Source organism: Thalia democratica, chromosome 8, assembly GCF_965202585.1.
Source record: "Thalia democratica chromosome 8, ktThaDemo2.hap1.1, whole genome shotgun sequence".
In the NCBI taxonomy this organism is placed as follows: Eukaryota; Metazoa; Chordata; class Thaliacea; order Salpida; family Salpidae; genus Thalia; species Thalia democratica.
In genome coordinates, this window is record NC_139172.1 from 39662221 (window position 1) to 39688368 (window position 26148).

Sequence of the window (26148 nt, forward strand, 5' to 3'; positions counted from 1 at the left end):
TAAAAAGATTAAGTACCTACTTTTCAAAAAAAGTTGAAATGTTACAAAAGTTATGATGTGGTCTGTGAAATATTTAAAGTTAAAATGACAAGATCTGACTTCAGTGAAAATTTAAATGTTATAAAATAATTTTGAAGTGTGAAAAAAAGGAATATCAAAATGAAAATATGGATCTAAAAATTATTATTTTTTAATAGAAATTATGAATTAAAACTTTTAAAGATACATGTTTTTTTTACTTTAAATAGTTTCAAAGGATTAGTTATAATCTGCATCAAAAAAAAATTATGCTTTATATCTTGTCAAAAATATCTACAACATCTCTTTAAGTTTAAATATATATACAAAAAAGTACAAACTGTAGTTGTGTTTGCCTACAAAATCCAACTAAAACACATGTTTGATCACAGATGAATTTTCCTTAAAATCAGTTTACACTAAATGCTAGGACTTTTTCACAACTAAAAAGTCCTTGCATCCAAAATAAAAAAAACAAACAAAAACCAAATATAACAAGATGTCTGCCCCAAAAAGGTCAAAGCCCATACTGATAGCTGACAACAGGGTCAGAAGGGATACCATAGAAACCATCAAGAACCAAGCAAACGCTTCCCACAGCTCTGATGATCCAGCCGGGCTTGGTTTGTTGTTTGACTGAAAATGTTATTATTTAAAAAAAAGAATTTGGGGTTATATAAATTTTATTGTTTCAACATGTAGTAGCAAAAAAGTTGACTGTAAAGTAAAAAAATAAAAACTTAAAAAAGGGATAAATTAAATTAACTTCAAGTAAAAAATAGTAAATTAAAAACTTTTTTATTTATAAATTTTTGTTTTTTTAATTTTGTTACAAAAATTATTTTAACTAGCTTACTGAGTTATTTAGTTTTTTTTAAGTAACAATGTTTTTTGTTGGAATCTAACATCAATATATTTGAATTTTGTCATTAAAATGCTTTATATTGAAAAAGTATAAAAGTATAGATTGTAGGTGAAATACAATTCTCTACAATTAGCTGGTGAAATAGACCCCCAATTATCCAGAAACACTCTGAAATTTTACTAAGATTTTTTTTACTGCTTTACAGTTTAAAAAACTATATTTTTTTCATAAATAAACATATATTTATTTAATTTAATTTATAAAATATTATTTTCATTTTCTCAGGAGCTTCCACACCACCCTCATTCATTCCTGATTCAAAGAGCAAATCGAACTTCCAGATTGGCAACTATGACGTCATAGAGCAGATTGCTGGTCACAACAAGGGCAATGTTTATCTGGCCGTTGACAGGGAGACAGGTGACAACTACATTTGCAAGGTTTGTTTTGTAAATTAAAAAAAAAAGTTAATTGATTTAAACTGCTTGAATTTTTTTTGACATAATTTGGATAAAGCTATGACATAACTATAACTTTGTATTACTACTATTGAGTGTTTTTACAAAGTTCTTAGTTTATAAAACTGATTGCAATGTTTGTTTTTTGAAGACAACTGTTTTATGTTGTTTTATATCAAATACTATTGGATAAAGTTATGATTTTAATTTTCCATTTATATTTAAATGGTCTAATTAAACTACATTTGCAAGGTTTAAATTAGTTTTTGTAAAACCAAATATAAATATTTTTTCTTTTATTCCCACAGAAGTACTTTAAAAAGGTGTACTTTATGATAATAATGCTTCTTAATAATGATATTTCAAATTTTTACTGGAAAATTTCTTTTTTTACTACTTATCCCAACAAAAAAAAAAATTAAAAACAATAACATTATGTTTAAAGAAGTATCTATCTTACTTTATATAATGTTAAAAAATGTATTAATTTCCCACAGAAAAACATTAAAAGTAAAGATCTTATGATAGTTAATTATGATTAAAGAAGTGTTCTCCAAGTTTTTATAAAAAAAATTCGATATTTTTTTACCTTAAAGATACACACCAGAAATAGGTATGTAGCAACTATCAGTTTAATAACCAATGTTTTTTTGTTTCATAATACCAAACAGTTAAACAAAATAAAAGGCATTTGTTTTTTATTAAATAGTAACAGCTATCAATATTTTTAAATACACAGAAATACACCAGAGAAGAGTACCAGCATGCAACTTCAGTTTACTCCAAAGTAACAGATTGCTACTTCATCAACCAGATATCCGATCACCACAATGAGGACAACGTTGGTGATTATTTTGCGTTCTACCACCCCGGAATGCCATTGGAGAACTATGATAAAGGTATGATGTAATGTTTTAATATTAAATTCATGTGATAAATAATTGCTAAAAAATATTTAATATCACCATTGCTTGCTATTAAAGAACTATGATAAAGATTTGATTGGTGTTAGGAAATTTGTGTTGAATATAAATGGTATTAATAAATGTTGAAAATTAGATAAAAGTTTAAAATTGATATTTTGAAAAAAACAAATTTAGCTTTTAAAAATGGTGAATGTTTGATTGATATCAGGGAATGTATGTAAAGTTTTTGAAACAAAAAGTAACTGTTTGTAACTAACATTGAAACATACAGCTTATTAATAGTATTATATTTGTAACAATTTTAAATATACTTCTCAGCTTTTCTGTGAAAGAATTTAAAAAAGAACTTAATGTATTTAGATATAGTTTTATGATATTATAATTATTGTTTCGTATATTATGCTGGATCATCATAGGCATCAAAACCTCGGCCACTTAAGCAGAAAAGATTAAAAAAGATTCATTACAATTATTCAATGTTTTCCACAGGTTTTAATGTTAAATATAAAACTATCTTCCACAGGTTTCAATGGAAAAGGTTATAAGTTCATATTTTGAGTTAAGTATTAACTTTATTTAATACTATAAAACTATGGTAAATGCTCAAAATTGAGGTGAAGACCCTTTTTATAATAGTTTTATACACAAAGTATTATTTTTAAATAATCACAAATGATGTTTGAAGCAGGAATCTTGCACAGCTACATTTGAATACTATTTTTACAAATATGTTTTATGTTACATCAACATATAACACATCAACAGGTTTCCAGGCTGACAACCTTCACAACTACATCAGGACGCACAACAAGCTGAGTGAGAAGGAAGCGAGGAAAATGTTCAGGCAGGTGCTGAGCTCGGTGGCTTGCATGCACAGAAACAACGTGGTCGCCTGCGACTTGAAGCTGAGAAAATTCATATTCAGAAACAAGTTTGTTTTTAAATTTTTTTTTATGTTAAAACAATTTAGTATGGCTTGATATTGCTATTAGTGAAATTATTAGACATGTACTACTATTTTGTGAAAATTCATATTCAGAAACAAGTTAGTTTATAAATTGTCATTTAAAGATTTCAAAGCTTAAGTATAAAAGAAGCGAACGTTCATTAAAAACAAATTTGTTTATAAATTGTTTTTTCAAGAAAGTTTTGACCTAATATTGCTTGAGGAAGTATTTTTACATGCACTTCTGTTTTCTGAAATTCATATTCAGAAACAAGTTTGTTTATAAATTGTTATTTAAAAAATTGGGTTCAGTATAAAACAAGCAAACGTTCATTAAACATAGGTTTTTTTTTATATGTTATGAAGAAACAAGTTTGTATGTATTTGTTTTTGTCATGAAACAACTTTTCGACTTCATATTGCATAAAGTATTTTTACTGTACAAGTACTAATTTTTTTGAAGTTTATATTTAGAAGCAAGTTTGTCTTTACATAATATCATAAAACTAACTTGTTCTATTAAAATTATTGCAACTGGAAGAACTTATTTGTAGTTGGAAAATTCATATTTTAAATTAAGTTTGTTTTTTGTTTTAACAATGAAAAAAAATAGTTAGGCTTGATATTACTTGAAGTGTTTTACATGTATTGCTATTTTGTGAAACTCATATTCAGAGAAAAGTTTTTTCAGTTTGAATTGAATTGTTGTCAATATAGGATTTGCTTAAAATTATTTTGGTAGTTAACAGTTGTGATTAAATAGAGCCAATTTTGAATAGTTTTAAAAAGTATATCAAACAAAAAATAATAACTATTCAATATCTTTTTTTGTCTTTTAATTATTAAAGGCGTATGAACTTAGTTGAGTTTTTATTTATTAGTTTTTAATAAATACAAAGTCTTTGTTAACTTTATTGAAGCACTATGATTAAGTCAAAAATCTTTTGGAACTCAAAGTAGAAGTATAAAACTTAGCAAGTTTCATTCAAAATTTTTTTTTGTAATAAGACATCTCAATAAGTATCTGGCTCATAGTTAGTTTATATATAGTTTTTTTTTTGTTGAGTATAAGTTTATTCACAGAAATAAAATCATACTTCAACATAGTATTGTATTTTAAAACTAACTTGAACTTTTTTTTCATATCTTATTCTATTTAACTTTGAAATTTTTCAAACTGATTGATAAAGCTTCTTAAGCTGTAAATTTTGTTAGAACTTAATGCATAAAAGAACTTTGAGAAACCAGTGAACAGATTTTAAATTATTAATCACTTGAAAAGACTTTGTTTACTTAATTATTTTCAAGCCTGAGATTAAATATTAAAATAAATATTACTATAAACATAAAAAAATTTAATAGTTTCAAAGAATTTTTGTTATAAATCTTTGTGTGAAAAATACTAAAGGTCTTAGCAATTTAAGTTTTAGGTTATTCGTTTTCGTTTAAAAAAGGATCTGATTAAGATATTTCTACACAATATTTAAGTTTTGTTTTACCAAAATTAAAACACTAAAATTAATATATGTAGTATAAAAACTGAAATAAAAATGTCAAACTACTATGTGCATGTAAAAGTCAGATAGAAAATTCCAGCCAAATTTTCCTTTAAAGTTTGTAACCAAGCAGAAACTGAACGTAAAATTTTAGCAAACAAACTCAAAACAAGTTTGAACCCTGAAAATTGCAAAATAGCTTGCAAAATTGTTGTAACTTTGCCAACTTGTTCAAACGTGAAACATGCACCGTTGCTGCGCTTGTCAAATCAGTGTTAGAACTTGGGTTAAAAGTCAATATTAACATGTAGGTTTAAAGAATTTATTGTAGCTATGAGTTTAGGTAAACGGGGAAAAAAATAAATATAGTTTCCTTAATTAAAAAAAATATTTTTCTAAAGACTAAAAATGGAAAAAAAGTGCTGAGCTTATTTAGTCGGTTTTAATTTAAAGCTTATTATGTCAGACTTAGGTTAAAATTCAGTATTGAATTTAAAAAAAAAAATTAACTTGCCAGTTCATTTAGGTGAATTAAGATAAAAAATAAAATTAACTTTTATAACTGTTCTGTATTAAAAACTCTCCTCGTTTTAAGAATTACAATTACCAAGTTGTTCAAATGTCAAGCATACAGCCTTGTTGCTAAGCTTGTTGAATCGTTGTTGGAACGGTAGGATTGGTTAAAAGTCTGTACTAAAGTTTGAAATTTGCAAGAATTAGTAGTTATTAGTCCGGGTACATAAAAAAATAATAATGATGTTAATCTTTTATAGTTATTGATGTTCAAAAACTTTTTTTGGACTAAAACTGTAAACTTTAAAACAAAAAAAAATTCAAACATACTATTTTGTAAAAAAGTTAATTACATTTAGGCATATCAACTGACAGATTTAATTTTTGTTTACCAAAAACTTGATAACAAAGGAATGTGGATGTTTGTAAAAATTTAGTTTTCGAAAATAATATTGTGAAAATAAAATTGTCTGTAGAAATAAATTTGTGAAATGTTTTTGTTTTGAGTTCAAAATATTTTTATTCTTTTTTTTTTTGAAAGTTAAAACATTAATTTAGTTTTTATTTCAAAACAACAAAGTAAATAATTTGCTTACTATTTTGTTTTGTAAAAAAAACACAAAAAAAAATTTTTAATAAGTATTTCATTCAAATGTTAGTGATTAAATTCAGCATTTAACTTAAAGAAGCAATTTATCTTTCTTTTTTGTTAAGTAACAACACTAGTTTTTTTTTTTTTTAAGAATTTTGCATATAAGTTTTACGCTCGAGTTTTTCTATTCTTGTACTATATATTTTTTGCATAAGGCTTCTATTCACATTCATACAACTTATTTATTAAAATTCGTTTTATAGCTGATTTGAAATGGTAAATTTTGCTGTGTAGTTTTTGGCATAACGAAAACATAATACTTTTAAATGCTTATTTGTCTTATATTGAAAATGTTTTTTTGTCTAATATTAATAATTGATCAACAAAATAAAACATTCATGTTTTGCATAATGTAAGTAGTACCGTATGTTAATTTAGTTTATCAACTATGTTTTTCTAGTTTCAAAGTGAAACATAAATACTCAAACTTTTTATAAGTTAAAAATAGGGTATCATAAAAATTATAATAAAATGTTTTTTACTTATATAATTTATTGCAAGCTGCTGTAATTTAATGCAATTTGAAACAAGTAAGAGGTTTTAATCAATAACTTACTTAAAATATCAGTAAGCTAAAGAAGTTTTAATATTTGATTAAACTTATGAAACCGATAGTTTTATATTTGTTCATTTCAAAGTAATTTCAATGCTTTGTGTGCAATAAAACATTTTAACAGTATTGTATTTTTTTAATTTGTGAGTAATCAAAACTATCTTTTGTTTGTTAAAGTTAATTTACGTCTTTTCAAATAACCTGAACAAAATAGTTTTTAAAAAGGAATTCATATTTAGCTGAAAACTCGGTAATAATTTAAATTTTTTTTAAACTAACTTTTTATTATTTGTTATTTATATAATGTTATTTTTTTAAATACAACCTTGAAATAACAATCTGAAAATTTTTGAATAATTGGGGAAACAGTTTCGTTTATAGTTAATATTAAAATGTATGTGATAAATCCATCAGCTAAAATATTGCAATATGTTTTGAAATTTGTAGTGATGATCATCCATCTCAAAGCTGTTTGTAAATGGACTATGTAGTTTTTTTGTCAACGTTTTGACTGTTTTATTAGCATTTCAAAGAATGTTGTAATAAAACTCAAACATTTTTACCTTTGATTAATCATAGTTTCAAAATTTGCACAGTATTAGTTACTATATTTTAGTATATTTTTATAAACATCAAAATTTTCTTTATTAATTATAATTTCTAAAGCATATTTAAAAAAAAACAATTAATTTTTGATTGTATAACAAGTATTTCCTCTTAAACTATAATAAATTTCCATGACAATACAAAATTTTTAATAGTTTGTAAACTGTTTTTATTACAAAGTGTCTAAATAATAATTAGTGAAATTTTAAGTATTTATTCATTACCAGGTTTTTGGTGGATAAAAAATTACAACCTTGTCATTTTTTTTTGCCACCGAAACCTGGTATTGAATAAAAAACCTAAATTTGCGCTTACATTATTATTTAAAGAATCTATTTACATTCCAAAAAAATTGAGCAACATTTTTTAGTTAAGGCAAATAACCATGTTATAAACTATAAAGTATCAAAAGTGTTACAATTCTGAATTAGTTATAAGTTAAGAGTCATCGATCATACCAGTGTTTATATTAACTTGAAAATGATAAAAAATTCTTAGTGAAATCAATTCATCACAGCACACCTCAAACATTTCCGGGATAATGTTTAATTTTAGCTCATTTTTTTTTCGTGTTTTAAAAAATCAAATGCAGCAACAAACTTTTATACAATAAGTTGAAGTTTTCATTCGCGAAGTTTAATAAGTATAATTAAGAATAAAACAACTTTTTTTATGCTTAATAGTTAAATAAATATAAATTATATAGAAATGTACTTTTAAAACGTTGAGCGTAAAACAAAAGTCTGAAGTGACATTATAAAAAGCTTCCTTCTATTAAAGGAAATAATTGCGATCACATGCCATACAGAAGTTGTGAAAATAAAAATCTTGTGACTTCAATTTATTGTTCATTGTATTTTTGTTGTGTGTGTTTTAAAATTTATCGAGCTCACCTGGCTCAAATGTAATCAGTTTAACTTTTGAGCTATCAGTTTGAATAAAATAAAAAGCTGTATAACTATTGAACAGTAATTAGCTTAAATTCACGACTTAGTTCACAGTACCTTTTCGGTCTTACACTCGTGCCAACTATAGACGTACTACTTCAATATTTTGCAAATTTTATTGTCATTTCTGAAAGTACCGGTAGAACTTTCTATAAATATTTTAAGTAAAATTTCAAGTTGCTTCATTATATTTAAATGTGTACTTGGTCTTCGCTTAAGTTTAAATATTATAGATAAACTACAAGCAAAGTAAAAAGTTTAAAACCTTTTTTTTTCAGAGACCTAGTGATTTTTTAAAACGCATACTTACTTTTTACTTAAGGTTTTATAAAATAGCTAAGCTTAAAGCTTTTAAAGCAACTAAAAATATAAAATATTTAATATTTTTCTACAGAGATCTTGTAATGTTGGAATGTATTGACGATGCAATCCTATTGAATGAAGGAGAATCTAATGTGAACGAAAAAGGGTAATTGTTATTCATATAAAGTATTTAATAAGTTTCAACAAACCAATGATGTGAACTATTAGTGTTGTTTGATTTTTTTTAAATACTAGTTTTGATGTAAGCAAAAATTGTTCAGTTTTTTTTTTATAATTTTATTAGTTTTAAATACTATATGAGTCATTAATTGTATTATCCATTATACTACTTTGATAGGCTTCTACTAATTGATTGTTTTTGTTATTATTTTTGTTTGATAATTTTCATCTAAGCTATTTGTTACTACCTCTAAGTAAACTATGGTTCAGTTTTAGTTGCTCTTCTATATCATCAAGCTTTGTTTAATTCATTTCAACATGAAAATAACTTAAATACAAGTTTTTATTGCAAGTTAAATAACTTTATGAACAAGGGGTTTATTGTCAAAAATAATTGTAATATGGAACTCAGCAGATTTCAACTTGTTTAATTAAATTAAACTTGAATGAGGAAAACATTAGTTCCACCGAACAATTAATATTTTAATTATAAATATTTATTATATTACTATAAATATTTACAATTATTTATGAAACTCATTAGATAATACATGTTTTTTAAGCATAGTTATAGAACTAAAATTTTTAAAACAGAGTAATTCGTTTTTATGTGTATTGATTCTAACTAAGCTATAAAGGGTACTTCTTAATTTGCATAAAATATTTCAGTTCAGTGCTTCCTCACTTATCCGTTCCTCGCTTATCCGACCGGTTTCAGTCGAGAAGTATATTTATTGAAACAGATAAAATATTCTTTTTATTACCAAAATATGTCTAGTTTTATTTCTATAACTAAGCAATAAGTTTACTGTTACGTTATAGTTCTAGTGCTTCTTTATAATTCACAATTTTCATGTTAAAAGAAAAATAAAGAGATTTATTATTATAAAATTTACTGATAAATCAGAAAGCTAAATGAACATGATATATTGCCTTGTTTTCTTTGTAAAATAACATTTTTGATATTGATAAACAACTTCACCCATAAATCAAAAAATTTAATGTACGTAGAGAAAAATAAAATAAGGAGAAACAATCATCAAATTTCATTTAATTTTGCAATGATGATTTATTAGCATGATCTTTATTTAATGACTGTTATTTTTTTTGTAGTGTGAACAATATTTGTCTTACAACGCTTTTTTTGTTTGCTTTGAAAGTTTAATTAAAACATATGCCTGTAATTTTCTAACGTATTTACGCACAAAGTTTGAAAAACAAAATTTTAAAACTTTATTACTTTTAGAGGTTTAAAAAATTGCGTTACAGTAAAACGTCTGGCAATAAACTGTTTATGTGTTTAAATGTATTATACAAAGTAAATTCGTAAAGTATAAGTTTATTTTTATTATAAAAACATTGTTTAACTATTTAAGTTAGAGTTGGATAAAACAATTTATTATATTCAATCCAATACTACATATGAACTTTAGATATAGAAAGTTCATTATTAGATATTAGTATTTCCTTGATGATAGTAATTAAACACATTGGTTTGTAGTCATATAGTAACAAATAATAATCAGATTTTTAAAATTAAAAAAAAAAAAGTTAAGTTAAACAAATAAGTATTAGTTATATCAAACACTTGAAGTTCCTTTTATTTATTACATATATTATTGTGCAATGTTGGACTCAGGTATCAAAACTTGAGCCACTTAGACAGGACACATAAGAAAATAAAAAAAATAACAATTTAAGATAAAAAATAAGCATAAACAAAATCTTAAAAAAAGTTAGTGTTGGGTCATTTCTTAGATTGAGCCATACTAACTATCAGGCATCAAAACTTGAGCCACTTAGACAGGACACATAAGAAAATAAAAAAACTAACAATTTAAGATAAAAAATAAGCATAAACAAAATCTTAAACAAAGTTAGTGTTGGGTCATTTCTTAGATTGAACCATACTAACTTTCTAACAGTAATTTGAATTAAACTTTAAACATCAACAAAAAAGTGATCATTAAAACAAATATTGCTTCAACTAAAAGCGTCATTAAAAAAAGTAAACAAGTTTACATAAGTATTTTTTTGCAACAATTTTTTTACATAAATAAATTACACATAGCTTAGCAAACACTGTAGCTATACACTAACATACCTATCTATTTAATAGTTTAAAACTTTTTGTATAAATATAAATAAGTAATAAAAATAGTTTAGTCAAACTTTTAACTTATTTCTAATTTTTTTCGAAATTTTATTTGAAATTGCTTGTAATTTGTTTTATGCATTTTGAGTACTTCCAAAACTCGTTCAAAACAAAGTAGTACTTGAAAATGTTTTGATTTAAAACTGTGTTTTTTGTGAATTTTAAATCAATATACTACAGCTGGTTTATGTAGTAAAAAAAACGAATTGAATTGATTTAAAATATAATTTGTTTCGATATTCTGCTATTTATTCAACTATAGTATGTATCTATTTACTTTGTTTGTAAACCATTAAGATGTAGTTGATCTGCATGTATTGAAATGGAAAATTGTTAATAATTTTCAAATGAATTGTTTTTCTCCCGAACAAATTCAACCAATGAAGTTCACTAAATCACTATGCAAATATTTTATTTAAAACAAATAAGCTTATAGTTGTTTGAAATACAAATCTAAATAATTGAAAAATAAATGTGTTAAGACCAAATTGCTTAAAACACTCTTCATAAATTGTAAAGCAAACAAAAATAAATCTCAAACTATTTTTTAAACTTTATGAAATTAAAATTGAAAACCACTTAAAAGTTTAAAAATTCAGACAAATAAGTATATTAAAATTAACAGCAAAGCAATACCATGGTGATTTATTTGTATTGGAGTTAAAATCATAAAAAATATAGATAAACATACATTAACTTTTTATTAATACAAAATGTTCACACTAACAAACAACTTAAATAAAAAATAGTATTACCAAACATATTAATGCTATTGTGAAATGTTTGAATTAAACAAACTATCCACCCACTATAAACGTTGCCCACCCCTTTTTTGAACCAATAATAAATGGTATAAAACTTTTTTTTTAATAAATTTATTAAAAGCCACAATAAGTATAAAAAGTCAAATAAAAAACTTTATTACCAAACAGTCATAATTATTGTGAAATATTTACTAACAAACAATCTTTCAAAACGTCTCATTGTGAAATTTCCTCGTCATTTTGCGGTCTATGTGACGTCACAGTTACTTGAAAGGGAGCTGAAGTGCGGAGCTGAGTTTCGCCATTACGATTTGTTGATATTTAAATTAAAATTCTTTCTAGAATTTCACGTATTAAAATTGTTTCACGGTGTGAAATCTAATTTGGTTTTAACTTATGAAGATAGATATTGCTTTTATAAAGTTAATTAATTTATTTTTATTTCTTTCACTCACTTCAGACAAACTGAAATTTAAATAAAAATTCTCATACTCACCTGGCTCAAATGTAAGCAATTTAATTTTTGAGTTATTACTTTGAAAAAAGTAAAAACTGTTTAATTATCAAACAGGTATAATCTTAAATTCACGAAAAAGTTCACAGAACCTTTTCTGTTTTACATTTGTGCCAACGATAGACGTACTATTTCAATGTTTTGCTCAGTGAAAATGTTATTATATTTTCTCGCCAGCACTTTACAAATGAATTCTTCTGCGTTTTCTTTTAAAGTTTATTTTACTATTACTCAGTAGTTGTTTATACTATCAGAGTTTGATATAACTTTTTTTGCGGATTTTCACAGAATATTTTTTACCTTTATTTATTTTATTTTGATCCTTGTCCATCACACTAAAATGAACAACTGAAATTTAAATTATTTTTGCTCTATGCATTATTAGACGAAATTCTTTTGCGTTTTTGGTAATGCTATGATTAATTATTTATATTTTGACTGAAATTGAAACTAAATTTTCACATATATTTATAATAAATAAAATTGCTTAGAAATGTCCGATTTTTTTGACAATTTTTAATAGATTAGTATTTTTAACTGTTTTGAGTTTTTTTGGAAAATAAATTAACTACTTTTGTAGAGTTTCTTGCATGTTAAAATTTTACTTACTTCTTTTTAATACATTGATTAGATTTTGTTTGTTTTTATTTAATTCTGTCTTGGGTGTTTTTTTTGGTCATCAGTTATCTTCAACGGCTTACTCACTTTTGATCAACCATTTTACTCATAACTAGTTTGTTTTTAAACTTTAGAATACACTCACGTAATTTACTGTTAGATTTTTTCAAATAAAACTGGGTTTTCCACATACCAAAAACCATTAAAAGCTGTAAAATTTTCACAACAGCTAATTTACAACAAAAACAGTCGTGTAATAACCGAACAACAAACAAATTATTTTTTTCGAAATCTAGCTGTTAGCAATCAATCAAAACGGCAGAAGTGAAAAATGTAAATAATTGCGCCAATTGAAAGGCGACGTCAGTAACCTTTGAACAAACAATTTGATGTTTTTATTTGAACAAACATATTTGATGTTTTTATTTGAAAAATTCGCTCTAGTATTTGTTTTGACGTCTGAAAATACTGCCCACTGATAAATTTACGTAAATTTATGCTCATGATTTATTATCTTTAATGTTTTTACACGCTTCAGTCTTTAGAAAGTTTTTAATTGGTTTTGCTGTATAGTTTTTCTACAGTGTTTGGTTTTTGGTGTAAATTTAAAATATTGTGATAAAGCTAAGCTGTTGGTTATGCAACTGTTTTGTATTTAATTATGCGTCTAAAAGCTGAAAGAAAACCCATTATATAAAGCATAAAAAATCTGAAAAGATATTTAACTTGTCTAAATTAAATGTCGAACTTTTCAGAACTAAAAGTAAATCAAAAAGTCTAATATTTACCCAAGGGAACTTGGGAATTTACAAATGGTTAACTAAATGAGAAATCGTAAATAATTTTGTACCACTCTTTCTTGTGGTGGTTTTGTTAAGAACATTCTCTTTAGAGTATTCCCCAAAGACATTTTAGTTTGTGAAAGTATCCGAACTTGTAGAGATAAAATAATCGTTTTTATTGTGTAGTAAAAAACGTTGTAAAATTAAATTCAAAATACATATCTATATAATGTAAGTTTTATACCTATATCTTGCTAACAATTCTGTATCTAAAATTGTTCATACTAATGTAAATATGTATGTCAGATACGTGTTTTGTTATAATATTATATGTAAACCTGTATACATAAAATAAATAGTTAATATTACTAGCATGATGTTTAATGTATATTTGTTACCCAAAGAGATTCATATGTGCAACTATTTATTTAATTATTAAATAAAGATAAACAGAAGATGCTTTCATAGTAAAAAAATATATTATTTTTATACAAAAAATTATGTTCCTTGCATACTTGTCACCAGAAGAGATCCAGTTTTACAAATTTATATGCAAACAGTTGATAATGTATTACAGTGTTGTATTAAATATTTACTCCTACACACAGTATGGTCTTCCCAGCTTAAACTTAAGCGGAAAAGATCTTTATGTACAGATCAAGCAGGAACAAATACAAACATATATAAATATGTTTGTTTATAATATTTTTTATTTCACAGTATGATGTTTCCAGATTGTGCATCTCCAGAAAAAATACAAATGCACAGATATTTATACAAATATAACAAACATAAATATATATATATAAATAAAAAACATGTATGAATACAAATTTATATATTATTTTATATTGTTTATATTATTATTCACAGAATGGCATTCCCTGCTTATGTATCACCCAAAGAGATCCACATGTGCAACTATTTAAACATATATAAATTAATTATATTAATTCTAATTTATTACTCACAGCATGGCCTTCCCAGCTTACGTGTCACCAGAGGAGATTCACATGTACAGATCGAGCAGGAACAAATCAATTTGCTTCAACGGAAAGAAGAGAGATGTGTGGAGACTCGGAATTATGCTGTATACTATGTTGGTTTTAGTTATAAAAAATGTAGTAATTTTTTTTCTAAATAATAATTCAAGCTCGTTCAGAAAATTGTTTATAATATTTAAATATAGTATATTATTCATTAATACAAGTAAGTGAGCAGATACAATTTAATTAATTAACTACTTAATAATTGCTTACTTTTATTATTGGTCTAGTTTTTTAAACCTTTATGACTAGATATTAACACTAAGTAGTAGGTGATTCAATAACCTCTAAATCTATATATTTTATTATCCTTTTTTGTTTAAGTAATATTTTCTTCAGGTTATTAGGAATATACTTGTAAGTATTTACAATAAAGCTCAAACTAAACACAACTTTTTACAAATATATACTTACTTTTAGCGTTTTTTCCAACTCAGGTTAGTGGGCAGATACCCGTTCAACGCACCGGACCACTCGAAATTGTTCGACAAGATATACAAGCTCAAGTACGAGATACCCTCAACTTTGTCAGCTGATTGCAGGCACCTCATATGCTGCCTGCTGCAGAGGAACTACAACAACAGACCCTGCGCGGAAGACGTGTTCAGGTTCAACTGGATGCGGGATCAGGGTTGGTGAAATTAGTATTTAATTTTATTTGAAAATGATTTTTTTATTTATCCATTGTTATTTCATAAAAGTTGTACATGTGTGTTAATGTTTTAACTTGTGTTTGAGTAACTACTGCAATAAAAAGCATAAAGTCTTGTACAGTACAAGATAAAGTTTTTTTATTAAATTAATTTTTAATTTTATTTTTATTTAATTTGAAAAGGATTTTTTTTATTTATCCATTGCTATTTCATAAAAATTGTACATGTGTGTTAATATATTAAATTGTGTTTTAGTAACTGCTACAATAAAAAACATAAAGTCTTTTAGGGTGCGAGGTATTTTTAATATCAGTGACATATTTTGTTTCAATTGGGTGAGAAATAAGGGGTTTTAGTCTTATATTTAAAAAATTATGAAAGTAGTTGACATAAACGGCTGTTTAAAAATTGCATAGTTAAATAGTATTAGATAGTAGGTAAGTAAAAGTATTTTACAAGTACTACTGTTTTACATAGTTAGGTTCGTTTTATGACATTATTGACGTCAAATTAAATATGTGTCCATGTATAACTTGGTGAGTAATCATGGTAGAATTTAAAAACAGTTGACTTAAATTGTGACAGAGAAGTTGTTAATGTTTTTTTTTCAAGTTAATAGTGAAATAAGCATTAATTAAAGAATTTTACCTGTTTATATTTAATTGGGTTTGAGACCAAAAAAGAATTATCAGATTTAACAAGATGGAATACCTGGGTTTGGTTTTATTAAAATAAAATATTCCTTCATGATTTAATTCAAAAATTGAAGTCATAAAATAGTTATATGCAGTACAAATTGAAAGTTTACAAAATTTTTTATAGTTATTTAGATTTATGGAAAATGTGTATTAATTTTTATTAAACGAGAGATAAATATTTTGAAAGAAGTATTTGTAATTTGTTATATAAAATAAAAAACTTTATTCAGTTATTTAAAGGTTTTACATGCTTAAAAATTTTATGTTCTCTATAAAATTTGAATTAAAATATATTATGCTTATGATACTTTAGTAATGTTGTGTTTACATAGAGCTTAGTAAAAAGTCAAGGTTAATGTTGTTTAATTATTTATACTCAAATAAAAAGATGACATTTATTACTTAAAAAATTATAATCTATTTTTTTGTAGTTTTTATACATTGCATATACTCAGAGCATATGATTACATTTTTGTAGGTTAAAGGTCAGACTACAAAATACAAACAATAAATAAGTGTGTGGACATAAAGTTTAAAAATAAACAAATAAAAATATAAATGTTTAAGTACAAACCAATTCTTAAAACTAATTTATGTTTATATACTCTGACTAAAGATCTTAAAACTATTTGTTGGTGTATTTTATTTCCAGTTTCTTATAGATTATTGATTAAGTTTATAAATACCAAATTGTTTTATCATTTTTAAAACAGATTTTTATTGGTTGTAATGGTTATATTCTCACAGTTTGTAATAAGATAAAAGAAAAGTTCTTAAAAAAAGTTAGTATAAAATATATATTTTTTTATTTGTAAGTTTTAAAGTTTGACACAGCTTTATAATTGTAAAACACTTTCAATACCAATCTCTCTAGAACACTTTTAAATATCTTAAATTTTGACATAAAGAAAGTTTTAAGTTGAATTAAATAAAAATTTCTTCTTATAAACATTTCCAAATAAAGTTTTTTCTCAATAAAACGTTTCCTTAAAGTGCAAGAAAACCCTGTTCAAACAAATATCCAGACGTATTTCTAGTAAAAATGAAAAATGTTAAACATTAACTTCACATTGGCGCGAATTCTTTCACCATGGCAAGTTTCGCAAGAATTTCGCAATTTCAACTGTGAAGCCAATGCAATAGACGCGCTCATTTTCATGGATTATTAATATTTAAATGTTTTCAACATTGTCTAAGGGTTTTTAAATGATTTTGCTTGGTTTAAATAAGGGCTCGGCAAACTGCAGATCGCGATGTACTTTTTAGCTAAAAAAATACCTTTTTAAAGCAATTGAAAAAGTTTATGCAGTAATTTTTTGATGTTAGGCTCTCAGTTTGATATTGCATATTTACTAAAGCTTTATTATTGCTAATTTATCAGCTTTGTAATTATAAATAACATTTCTGTTGATCACTACAACTATTTAGGTTAAATGTAGCCAGAGAGCAACTTTTTATGAGAAAGTTGGCCTGCGACTTATAAAAGGCTGCCGATCCCTGGTTCAAATTAAATTCGGTTGAAATAAAACTCGTTATTGGCGCGAAAATTTCATGACAATTACGTAATTGTATATATACTGCAAAGCGTTCTGCCAACAGACTTATTTTCCTTGATTTTTATTATCTGGGAAACAAGCGCGTCTATTGGTTCAGTGTTTCGATACTGGATGAAACGTTTTTGTTCAGATAAAATTCAGTTGAAATAAAACTCTGAAAAGGCGCGAATTTACTTCAACCTGCGTTTTAGATTTTCGCAACAATTGCGCAATTACACGCATCAGTGAAAAGACTTGACAATTTCCCTCGCTAGTATACAAAAAGTTTGAGTTGTATTGAGAGTGAATGCTCCGATATTTTTGTATAGCTTTTTAAGATTTGAACCAACTGTATAGAAACTTTAATAACTGAACAAGTTTATTTATTTTTTTAAAATGAAAGTGTAAGGCTGATTTAATTTAAATGATGCCTTTTTATAGATCTTTACGGGTTAAAACTGCATTATAGAAATTTTCACAACTAAAGTAAAAGTCTGTAATACAGTTACTTCGAATACACAAAACTTTACACGAAGTTTCATGCTGGTTAATGGTTATAATTTCCTGTCATGGTTAAAGCTATTGAAAAGGTATTGTAGCAAGAAATAAACTAGCTTGTATGTATTGCTTAATTGTTGTGCAATGTTGTGAAAACTTTTTAAACTTATAAAACTACGTCACAAGTGAATAAGACTGTATATTTTTTATGGCTATTCAAGCAATTTGATAATGATTAAAAAGGTTAATGCAACTGTAAAAGGTTAATACAACCAGCATAAAGCGAATGTTAATATTTTTTCTTTTTTTTTGAAAGTTTCAAAAAAGTTGAAAAGTACTACAAAGTTATTTTTAAGGTACACTGCTTTTATGTGGTAGTTGATTATACAAATAATTTTCACTACATAAAATGCTTCAATTATTTGTGCTAATGATTTCCTTAGTTCTACGTTACATTTTTTGGTTAATAACTAGAAGTATACTGTTAGACCAAAATAAGTTAATATTATTTAGCTTTGTAACATTAATGTTGTATTTGTTTTTTTAGATTAATATTTTGTTTGAATTTTTCATATGTTGATTAAAGTTGAAGAAATAGAATAAAGGTCACAATTTTTTTTGTTTTCTCTTAAATTGCTCAATAGATGTGAAATATTACAAAATTTTTCAAAATATTTTGTCAACATATGCACTTTAGTTATTCAGAGTGTACTTTATATATTGATAGCAAAAATTGCTTTTGTTTACAAAATGATTTTCAGCTAAACATTACAATGTCTCAAACACATTTTAAAACAAATGTTTTTATATGTGTAAAAGTGTATTGTTTATTAAACATTAAGCATTTTTTTGTTTGCCAAACAACTGAAAAGTGAGTATTTAGGCCAAATTTTCGAACAAAAAACTTAAAAAACAAAAAACATGTGTTCAACCTAACCTACTTTATTAGTTGTGCCAAATTTCAATATTGCAACTTATTGCCAACAAACATCATTTTTAAATTTTTGTTTTATCCAAAATATATTCAAACTTATCTTATAAAACTTTAATGAAATGCATCCAATAACTAAATTGTCACTAGTCTTAAATTTGAGTTTACTGAGTGCGAAAAAAAGCATAAAACAAGACCTAATTTTAAATTAGTATATAGTTTTGTTTTGTGTTTATTGTTATTTCTAAAAGATGGTTAGACAAAACAATGTACAAATTATACTACTTAAAACATTATATATAGTTACAAACTTTTATGTATAACTTCCCAAAATTAATCTAAAAAAATTAGCTTATCAGTCTTTTAAGTCTGTCTGTTAACTAAAAGTTTTATCTCTTCATCAGTTGAAGCTCTGTTTGTTTATTAAACAAAAGTTGCCTAACAATTTCGCAACATTGCACAATTTTAAAGTCTATTGTGATGTCACAGAGCGTTTCTGAAGATAAGTAATAGTGCCTACGTTGGCACAATCTGAACGTTACAAAACTCGTTATATATTGCTTGCTAATATTAAGAAATTCTCAATACAACATATTGAAACTGTGAATTTAGTATAGAGTTTTTATAAACTTATTAATTGTTTGCTCATAACAAGATATTTTTTATGCAATACTCAGAAGCGTCTATAATTTTAGTATTAACTGTTTATGTTTTATATTTATCATTTTATAATGTAATTAATCTCAAATAAATAACTTATAATGTATTACTGAAACAAGAGAAAAAGTTTAGTTAAAGAACTAAGAGAAAAATTGCTTATTTTGTATATGAAGTTTTGTTTTATAATTTTTTGTCAAGAAAACGAGTTCAAAATAAATCAAATAGCCACTCAAAAGTCAATTACAGCACTTAAACATCTTCAAAACCTCAAACTTTAAATTTCTCAATCTCACACAAGATTGCGAAATTTTCACTAGTCATTGCAAGAAATTCAGTTTGCCCATCAACCTTTCTTGGTAGTCTTGCATTTGTGGTTATTTTTAAACTCAGGCAATACATCAAAAATATTTTGTATGCACAACAAATAATAAGTTGGTTCAAAAAAGTTTACGGCGATTGAAATTGATAGTTTAATTTGTAGTTAGCTGGATTGCCAAATAGTTGCGAAATTCACAAATGTAATTTTTGGTTAAAGCGTTTTTACCTATGAATGAGTTTATTTGTTTATGATTGTTTATTTCGCAAGCTTTTGGTAAATTTCAGTTTGAACTTATTTTACCTTTTTGTTTTGTGGTAACTAAAATATTAATTTATCTGTAATTTTTTGAAGTTTTTTTGGTGCAGTTTATTTATTTAATTTTTTTAAACCTTTATTTGTTCTTATTTAAGCTGTTGGAATTGTTAGTAATTTTAAACATTTCAAACTTTCTTCAATTGAAATTCAAAAATACTTTCTTTTATCAAGTTATGGTATTTATAATATGGTGCTGACGCTGTTTATAATATGGTTACTTCTTGCCTGAGTTTAACTTCAACGGACTTGCTTATATGGAATGTTTTTATAAATTTCTAAAATGTTTTTACACAATTATGTTTACGTAATGCAACGTTTGCGGTTGCAACCACTTAATAAAGCTTAATGCAATTCAACAAGCGCGTATTGCCTGTTAGTTTCGTAATAATTGCGCTGTTGGCCAACAAAATACTTCATAAAACTTGCAGCAGTCTCAGTAATTATGTTAACCAGTGAACAGTTTATTCAGGCTATTTTTAATTTTTCGGTGTATTTATTTTATTGTGGTCATTTATGTGCTGCTCGTTCAAAAGTGAATTTAACCTTTAAAAATAAATAAACGTCAATTATTGGCTAAAAAATAAATAGAAAATGACAGAAAGTTAGACTTAGATTTGTTTTGATATTCTATAACTTCTTATATTTAAATCGTTATTTAAGTACACCTCAAAGTTAAAAAAATTTCCACTAAAAGTTTTTGAATGGAAAGTTTTATGTATTTTTTTTTACATTTCTCACCTACAGCTGATAAATGTTCTTATCTTCTACAACCAAACAAATATTAAGCTGCAGTAAAAAGTTGCATCAAATTGTTAAAATTCCAACTGTTTTTGATAAATCATAACAAAGTATAGAACATGGTACTGTTTTTCAAAGTAAATATATTATTTCAGAAACAAATTTGTACGTTATATTTACAAACAGTCAGTTCTTGTCTTACAATAGGAACATGTAAATTTCACAATTTATACACATGATCAACTGAAAATTTATGAGAAATATAATTAACGGTTTTGATTTTTAGCCTCTGTTGTTTAGTTCAGTACAGTTGAGTTATAAATTTCACTATTAAGTAAATTAGAAAATAGAGAGGATCTTTACTAAAATAATGAGTGTCTTATTTTAAACTGATTAACTTTATGACGTAACAATGCTTAAAGTTTTAGCATAAATTTATGTGTATCATAAGGTAAGGCTTTTGTTTTGTTTTATTATCTGTTTATTAAACTGACTGAATAACTATTCTTTTTATCAGAATGGAAAAACAATTTTATCAGATCCTTAGTGGTTTATTAATAATACGTGTTTGAATGTAATAAAATATTGTTTTCAACAGGCGTAGTAGTAGTTTTCTAATTGTTTAAAAAAATTTAAAACTAATTAAATAATCTTAATTTTCATACATATTCACAAGTGTAGTAGTAGACGTCTCTCCCAATATTCGTTTTCCACAAAATATTATTAAGATATTAAAACTTTTATTGAAATTAATTATTTATGCAGGAACAGTAGTAGACTAAATTGTTAGCTAATGAAGTTATTTTTTAATATTTTTTTTTTTTATTAAATTTTAATATTAGCATTGTTGAACAGGTGTAGTGGCAGACGACTGCTCTCTTCCAATCTTCGACTTCCACAAAAACTTCCACCATCACACCGACAACAGCCGGTTAAGCAAGGCACCTGGCGATTCTAATGGTCGGATAACTGAGGCGTCTTGCGGTCGGTTGTTCGAATCATCGGATGAAGAAGAAGATTAGAAGCAATTTTTTTGGATAGATTTTAAAAAATATTTTTAAAGTAGTAAAAATGCGAATTGGTTTCTTTTGGGGTTGAGTGTTCATGAAAATGCTTAGGATTTTTATTGTTTTAAAGTTAAAAAGTTTTTTTTAATTAAAAGAGGCTGTAGCTTTCATTTTAGTTGCATTTCTGCCTTTTTTTTGTTATTAAAAATAAACCATCAAAATGAAATTTAATCAGTTTTTCGACTTTTTGAAAAGTCATTTTAGCAAAGAATTCCAAGATTTAAAGAATAAACAACCATAAAATTATTTGTTAAAATATTTGTAAGTTTTTTGAGGTTCTAAAATTTTCTAAGCATTTTCAATATGAAACACGGAGCCTTGAAAGAATTTAAACTTTTCGAGTTAAATTAAACAATTGGGTGGAAAATAATGTTGAAGCTGTAAAATTATAACTAATTGAAAATATAGGTTTTAGCTTTAAATATTAACGTGCTAAACAATTACCTCTTTCACTTTAATAACTATAACTTATCAGATAACAATATCATTCAGAAATTTATTTTAAAGATTTTAAATTTTTTAGCAGAAAACCAAGTTTGAATTTAGCTCAGTTTAACTAATCAGTAAAAAGGTTAATATTTTTCAAATACTTTCTACCAAATATGCTGAGCACATTTTTTTAGAAAGTAAGCATTCATGGACCACTTTAGTTAAAAACCATAACTTTTTTTATATGAAAACCATTTTTTCAGCGTAAACTTTTTTGTATATTTTTCACAGTGATCTACTTATTAACGAGGAACTCAAGTCAGTTATCAATTTACTAATCAAATTAATTTTTTCTAACCCTTAGTTGAAATGTGTACTTAATTTTTTTCCTAATCAATATTTGCTGCTGTACATAATATTGTGGTATATCATGTTTTAATTTGTTGAAAAGTTTTAATTTTTTGTATTTTTCCAAACGACTTTGAAATTGGTTCTTACCAGGCTGGCTTAGATGCATTTTTGTCCATAGTTTGTTCTTTGGAACGTGTTAATATATTTACTCAGCAATATAAAAAAAAGGTTCAACAAAATGAAGATAGTGTTTAGACAAATATAAGACTGTATAGTCACAAAGTTAAAGGAAAAAATTTGTCTGTACCTTAAAAACACAGGTTTATTTTTGTTTAGCGATACCAATGACGTCATAAACACTTTTGACCGATTGGATTTGCTTCTGAGTAAAAATTAATGAATATATTTTATCCGGTTAAACATGCAAAACTGTATAAAAAATATTTTACAGAAACAGCAACCAATTATGCTTTGTCATTAATGGCTCGCAAGTCTTTAAATCTTACAAAAACAGTGAGGCCCTAAGTAAACTTCATTTTAACAGTTAAAAAAAAAGCATTTAGGCTGCCCGGTTGAGCCAACAAAGTTTTAATTACCTTTTGAAATGTTTCCCTCATTCAAAATATTCTTGTGTTACAAAGTTAATTCCTCGGAGAGAAAGTGCTCATTTTACTTGTATACTTCAAACAGTTGTTGCGCTTGAAAACTAGCTTTATTTAAGTTTGGTGTCTTTTATTTAAATAAACTAACAGAATTATTTTGTCTCTTTTTTCGTTTCTTAAACTGTTTTTTAAATGTTTAATTTAGAGAAAAGAATCAGAAGTGTTGTTTTTAAAATAGAATATTGAGTTGTTAAGGTTTTATACTACAACTTTTTGATGTATACTTTATACATGCATTATTAAACAATTATACTAAGTCTTTATGTACGAAATGTTACAAATGGCTAATAGTTACACATTAACACTGGTAAAATAGTGCTTTTTTTCTATATAAGTAGAGCCACAAATTAAATCTAACTTCAGCTGTAAAACGTAGATTATGTAATTGGGAAATTTTTTTCTGAATATTTTGCAGAAAAAAGTAATGTTTTTTATTTATAAACATTCACTAAAATAACATAAAAATTGCCACTCTATAAAAAGAAATTTTACACAAAAGAGATTTCTCGGTAAAGTGGGATAAGGTGTATTTAGTTCTATATAAGTTTGTAATTATTCAAAAAAAAAATTATCTTTCTTTTCCTGTTTTCCAATGTTTTATCATTTACACAAAAAAAAAATCTTTTTAGTATCTAATAGTTCTTTGCTGCACAATTGGCTATACTATATGTAATGATAACAAACAAAATAAGTATAATTTATAAAGTTCAAAATATTAAATGATTTTAAAATATATTTAGTTCCTAACCCACTAAAACTAAACTTATGAAAAAAAGTAAAAGGTTTTTGCACATCAATTGGTTTATTCGATTTTTGTTACATAAGCGTGTCTAAGCATAAAACTATGCAAAATCATTACACTATTACTAAACATAACATTTAAATTACTTACAAACAATACATTTAATAATAACTGACTTGTTATTTTTAAATTTAAACTTACTAATATAAGTCTTTAATCTTACTACTTACCGGTTTATAATAATGTGTTTTTTTTCTCATCTAAATTAAATACATATTACAACTTTTTTTTTCAATTTCTCAAAGCAATTTTTGTTTTAGAAAATTTAGTTGCACTAGCATGCACTTATTTTCTGTACAAAATAATTTTTCATAAAGGTATATTGAGCTATTCTAGTATTGCATTTGCCAACGAACGACTTTTTAAAACTTTCCAGTACTTGAAGCTAAATATTGAAATAAAAATTTTCAAGTTCTGAAGGTAACCGAAACTTTTTTTTTCATACTTGCTTTAATTCAAGTAGTGAATGTTATTTTATATTCCTTTACTAACTTCAAACACGTGTTTCAGCATAGCCGGTAGCATAGTATTTAAAAAGATTGCCTACTAAAAATTGGTTTTCACTGCTTTAAACTACTTTTACCAAGTTCAAATGCTTATATTGATGCAATAACGCTAAAACAGTTAGCAGTGATTCCGAAGCGGATTACAACATAGACCGATTAAATCATCATTTAACAAGTTCTATGTTTAAAGAAGAATAACTTTTATTCACACCCTTGAGTATAAGCTGTTAACACTGACAGAGTTTTTTTTATCAAATAGCTTCTACTAAAAAGTTTAAACTTTTAAAATACCTTGAAATTTGGTATAAAAATTGTAATAGTTATCTAAGTGAAGTAATGATACGTTTCGTTGAAAAAGTCCTAGATTCGATTAAGTTGTATAAACAGTTAAGCGAAAGTCTTTGTGTAAAAGTTCATTTACTAAGAAACTGCCAAAAAGTAAAATTGTCAAGTATTAACTACAAGTTTTTTTAAATGCAAGCTACAGCTTTTAAGGTAGTGTATTGACTTAAAAACTTAAACAACTTAACAAAAACTAGTTAACTGTTCCAAATACAAATCTTAATTTTTTTTTTGAGTTCACACAAACTCTAGGTAAACTGTGTTTAACACAAGCTGAATTGTTTTTTAAGTCTGCAAATTAAACAATGAAAACAAACACAAATAAATCAATTGTTAGGTAACAACGTTTTTTATCTATCAATCAGTTAATCTGTGTTTGTTTTATTTTCAAACCTTAAGCAAAATTCAGTTTGCGCGAACCTGAGATTAACTTTTTGAGTTTGTGTGAACTTAAAAAATAGTTTAAATTTCGCAACTTGTAGGCAATTCAGCTAAGAACAAAATCAAACGTTTAACTGTGGTCACCGTGATTTTTTTTTGAACATTTTAGCTCTTATTTATTAAAGATACAAAATTTTTCTGATGTATTACCTGAGATTAAATTAACCACAAGTATAATACTACCAAGAAAGCTTAACTAGCAACTGCAAATTCACTGCAAAATTCGTTAACATTTAGTAATGCTGAGAAAAACTTAAAAATTTTCAGTTTGAGGTTTTGTAGTTATTTTGTTGCTGTAATTTGTTTAAAAATATATTTTTTAGAAATCCGATTGTTTTCCAAAAAAGTAAAACTTTAAGTGAATGTAGCAAACTCAGATAATATTTATAATTAAATATCACTGAAACATTGTGCAAGAACAAGAAAACATTTGCGCTCCTCGTGTTAAAAATGTATTTTTAAGTATAATTAAACTTTGCCAGAGATGAGGCGAACTAACAAAAGTTTATTTACTAAAAACTGTTCTATAAAAGATCTTGAAAAAAAAGTTTTAGATATATGTTGTACATCAATACAAATCTTGTAAAAAAATAAATTTAGATTTTAGTTAAGGGATTAAAAACTATTGAATTTCTTAAAAAAAGTCAAAAAGTAAGACGTTGTTTTTACAAAGAAAAAAATACAAAACTTAAGTCTTTTATGAACAAATGAAAATCAAACTTTAGCGTATTTATAGTTAGTTTAAAAAGTTGTAATAAAAATTTGGCAATTACCTAGTTTTAATTGATAAAGGTGTATATGTGCTTTAAATTATTTTGACTAAAATCAAAAAAAAAAAAAAATTAATATTAGCCTAGTC

General features: G+C 25.3%; 1 protein-coding gene across 1 annotated transcript; it reads left to right on the plus strand.

Moving 5' to 3' along the window:
* Positions 1–414: 414 nt before the first annotated feature.
* LOC145842059 (tribbles homolog 2-like) lies at positions 415–23293 on the plus strand. Its single transcript, XM_082949422.1, has 8 exons — positions 415–641; positions 1169–1323; positions 2081–2240; positions 3033–3198; positions 8375–8449; positions 14270–14395; positions 14780–14973; positions 21545–23293. Exons 1-8 carry the CDS (start codon positions 518–520, stop codon positions 21709–21711), a joined length of 1167 nt encoding a protein of 388 aa, XP_082805548.1. The 5' UTR covers positions 415–517; the 3' UTR covers positions 21712–23293.
* Positions 23294–26148: the final 2855 nt, after the last annotated feature.

Coding starts and splice junctions, on each gene's coding strand:
- LOC145842059 (XM_082949422.1), top strand. CDS start 518: ATGTCTGCCCCAAAAAGGTCAAAGCCCATACTGATAGCTGACAACAGG. Junction 642..1,168: donor TGATGATCCAGCCGGGCTTG/GTTTGTTGTTTG, acceptor TCATTTTCTCAG/GAGCTTCCACACCACCCTCA. Junction 14,396..14,779: donor GGAATTATGCTGTATACTAT/GTTGGTTTTAGT, acceptor TTTCCAACTCAG/GTTAGTGGGCAGATACCCGT.